The 3761-nt window shown below is 42.8% G+C and overlaps 1 protein-coding gene across 1 annotated transcript in view; it reads left to right on the forward strand.

Moving 5' to 3' along the window:
* Nucleotides 1-3489, forward strand: part of LOC101576935 (desmoglein-3) — a gene marked incomplete at its 5' end in the record, with an annotated part of 23583 nt that extends 20094 nt beyond the window's left edge. Inside the window, 3 exons of the mRNA XM_023713379.1 lie at nucleotides 1372-1639; nucleotides 1691-1813; nucleotides 1916-3489. Coding sequence (XP_023569147.1) covers nucleotides 1372-1639; nucleotides 1691-1813; nucleotides 1916-2220 — 696 coding nt within the window. The remainder of the gene's footprint in view (nucleotides 1-1371; nucleotides 1640-1690; nucleotides 1814-1915) is intronic.
* Nucleotides 3490-3761: the final 272 nt, after the last annotated feature.

Raw genomic sequence — 3761 nt, forward strand, 5'->3', positions numbered from 1 at the left:
AGAAAGAGAAAGGAAAAGAAAGGAAAAGGGTGTCATATCAGAGAAGACTGTTGGGAGGTGGGTTGTTTGCCTCTGATTTGATGGCCAAAGATAAATGAAAGAAAATGTGTAACAAGCAGGGCCTTGCCTAGAGTTTTGAGAACTGGTAAGCACCAGGGTTGTGTCATGAGGTCTTGGTGTGCTGGAGTCCCATTTTGGAGGTGGTTTCTAGATTGCTTCTCTCCTGAACAAAGAATGAGACAAGACAGAAGGGTCCAAAGAGCAATTTTGGGGCAAGTAAAAGTAGAAAAATACCTGTATCTAGAGAACAAGAGAGGCTGCCCTGGAAGAACACAGTAGAAAAATGTTCAAGATCCTCTGTCTTCTTGTATTACGCCTCCTCCAGCTGCTATGAGGTCCATGCTGTTCTAAAGAAAATCTGTTTGAGTTCTCCTGAGAGGTGCTCGTGCAGGGCCTGGAGTACTGCTGTGCCCAGGTGTCCTGGGATTTTGTGGTTAGTAGGTCATGCCTACTTCCCCAGCCAGTCTGCCATGCCCTAATCTCCTGCCTCTGTTCAGTTAGGATCTGAGCAGATAAACGTTGAAACTGTATTTCAGGCAAGACTGGCACAAGGGTGCTAATCTAACTAGAGGACTCGGGCTACTTCCAGGTGCAGTGTGAGCCCTAAGTATGGGACAGGGTCCCACAAGGATTACAGAACCTATACAAAGCTTCTCAAGATTGTGAGGAAACTCTCAGACCCTGCATGGTGGGAGACCTTCTCCAACTCCTAGCCAACATAAAAATATATATTAACACACATAAGCATGGAAAACCTCACATTTAGTCCAGGAATCATGCCCATTTGCTACACAGGCCTAAATCCATACAAAACCAAGAGCTAAAGCATGGGCCCAGGTTACCCTCCATTTTGATGGAATGTCAACCAGACAGCTGTCCAGATCCCAGATAATTTTTAGAATGAGACTCCTAGTTAGCAATGTATTTTTCTTTTCATTTTGTGCAGGGTCTCACTATGCAGCTTGAACTCGTAGTGATCCTGTTTTCAGCCTCCCCAGTACTGGGATTACAGGTGTGCACCACCTTGCCCAGACTCAGTCACCATCTCAGTGTGCCCAGGGATGGGGCTGATGCAGCATGTGGTGCCAGGGATCAAACCCTGCCCCCTGAACTTGTTTAAGTGGGTTCTCAGCTATCCCACCAGAAAAGACTTATTAGTTAGATTCTTAGTATAAAAAGTATTTTTTTACTTCTATGAATTACCTAATTTGGCCATTCATAATGAAACTTTGAGTACTATGAACAGTATTAAGTTGTTCAGCAATCTTCCTTACAATTTGATTTTTTTTTCTGCATTCTCTCCATCTTTAGAAAGCCTTTGCCTGTGCAGAGGAAGAGGGAGTCCAAGAAGAGAATGACTGCTTGCTGATCTATGATAATGAAGGCCCAGATGACGTTCCTGATTCCCCCCTGGGTTGCTGCAGTTTTATTATTGATGACTTTGATGACAGCTTCTTGGACTCACTTGGCCCTAAGTTTAAAAAACTTGCAGAGATAAGCCTTGGTATTGATGGGGGAGCCAAACAAGCTCAGCTACCCCCTCAGTACAGTGGTACTGGAGTTGACGTGTGTGGCCAGCCTGGAGAAGCCCAGCAGGCAGGTCGTGAGAGGTACCAGACTTTAGTCCAACCTGGAGAAGCCCCGCAGGCAGGTCGTGAGAGGTACCAGACTTTGGTCCAACCTGGAGAAGCCCCGCAGGCAGGTCGTGAGAGGTACCAGACTTTGGTCCAACCTGGAGAAGCCCCACAGGCAGGTTGTGAGAGGTACCCGACTTTAGTCCAATCTGGAGAAGCCCAGCAGGCAGGTCGTGAGAGGTACCAGACTTTGGTCCAACCTGGAGAAGCCCAGCAGGCAGGTCGTGAGAGGTACTATACTTTGCAAGGTGGACAAGAAGCTCCTGCTTTGTCCACCTACGGGTCACTGCAAACAGCCATTCCCATCCCCGACCCTCTACAGCATAGTAACTATTTGCTAACAGAGACCTACTCGGCTTCTAGCTCCTTCGCGCAACCTACCACGGTAGCCTTTGATCCACTTCTCACACAAAATGTAACAGTGACAGAAAGGGTGATTTGCCCCCTTTCCAGTGTCCCTGGTTCCACAGACCTGCGAGGGTCATACAGTATGCTTTGTACCGAAGATCCTTGTTCCCGTCAGTGACCAGAATGAACAAAAATAACACACTGGCCAAGATAGTGGAACCAAATTATTAAAATAACATAGCAAAGCTCACTTTATTGGACTACGATGACATTTATTAAATATTCTCATAAACCATGATGACATTTTAAATATTCTGGTTCATACCACAGCATACTGCAAACCTGGATATGTGCTCACTCTTAATTCTCTAATATTTCTTAAATTGCAGTAAATTTTTATTTAAAAAAAATCATACATCATGTTGTATGGGAAAACTCCCTGAACATCTGCGCTTTCAGTACCAAAGAGAGTGCTGATCACTTGAAAATGCAACGTCATTTAGTAGATGAAGCACTTGGAATCAGATATTCTAGTTCTTGTTTCCGTCACCTTTTCTTCTATCCTTGAAATTGCTACAAGAGCATCATTAATAGTGACTTAAGAATTACAAAGTATTTGCTAACACATTTTGAATGCTTGGGCAAAAGTTGCCTTTTCCTGTCCTCTTGGTGTAGGGAGACCGTGGTGCCTCTTCTCTTAAGCTAAGGGCTATGGGCCTGTGTACCCAACTGGCTGTAACCATTCTCTCGGAAGAAGAGAACTTAGCAATAGAAATATCATAGACCACTTATGAAAGTTTATCATGGTGTAAATAACAGTTTGTGCATTTTCAATCCTCTAAAGGATCTACCCAATGAAAATACATTGCCCTCCCTCCTATGTAGATCTCAGTAGCAAATCCTGTTAGTCTTTGTAAAAGTAGCTCCCTGACTTCTAAATGTTACTGGGTAGATATGTTATATATAACATGTAGACAAATTTATTAATATCTACAGACTTTGTAGGACAAAATACAGTTTTTCTTATAAGCAAAAGGAACTGAAGACTAGAATAACACATGGTAATATTTGTAAATATGTATTATAAGCAGCATTTTTAGAAAATACTTGGGGAAGTAATTTTCAAGTACAAAAGGGATACAGGAGTGTGATTATGTGTAAAGTGTTTTCTCAGACTTCACTTCTAAGTTAAACAACTATAGCAATTCAATGCTTGAATGGAACAAGGTTAGGCTAGATATTCTGTGCCTGGTACCCTAACAGTAACACAGCTCTTCAGATCATTTCTGGTCATTCAGGATGGTCACCCTTTAGTCCACAAAGAACACCCTACCTCACTGCTCCCCAATATTAATGTCTTAGCTGAGTGTCAAGTCATTGTTCAGTCTCACTATTTCTAATCTTATATTGAACACAAAGTTTTTAATTTTTTTTTTACCATAATGAAAGTTGAGCTGGGTGTGGTGGTGCATGCCTGCGATCCCAGTACTCGGGAGGCTCAGGTAAGAGGATCGCTGAGCATTTAAGGCCAGCCTGAGCTACAAAGTGAGCTCACGACAAGCCTGAAGTACACAGTGAAACCCTGTCTCAAAAACACCAAAAACAAAATACTGAAATACATTTTTCCAGATTGAAATTTAAACTAAGCAAGTGTTTCTGTTGCTAACCTAGAAAGGTAAAAATCTGAGGACATAAGCAACTGCTTACATATGGCTTCCT

Source organism: Octodon degus, unplaced genomic scaffold (genome assembly GCF_000260255.1).
Source record: "Octodon degus isolate 3935 unplaced genomic scaffold, OctDeg1.0 scaffold00003, whole genome shotgun sequence".
Classification (NCBI taxonomy): Eukaryota; Metazoa; Chordata; class Mammalia; order Rodentia; family Octodontidae; genus Octodon; species Octodon degus.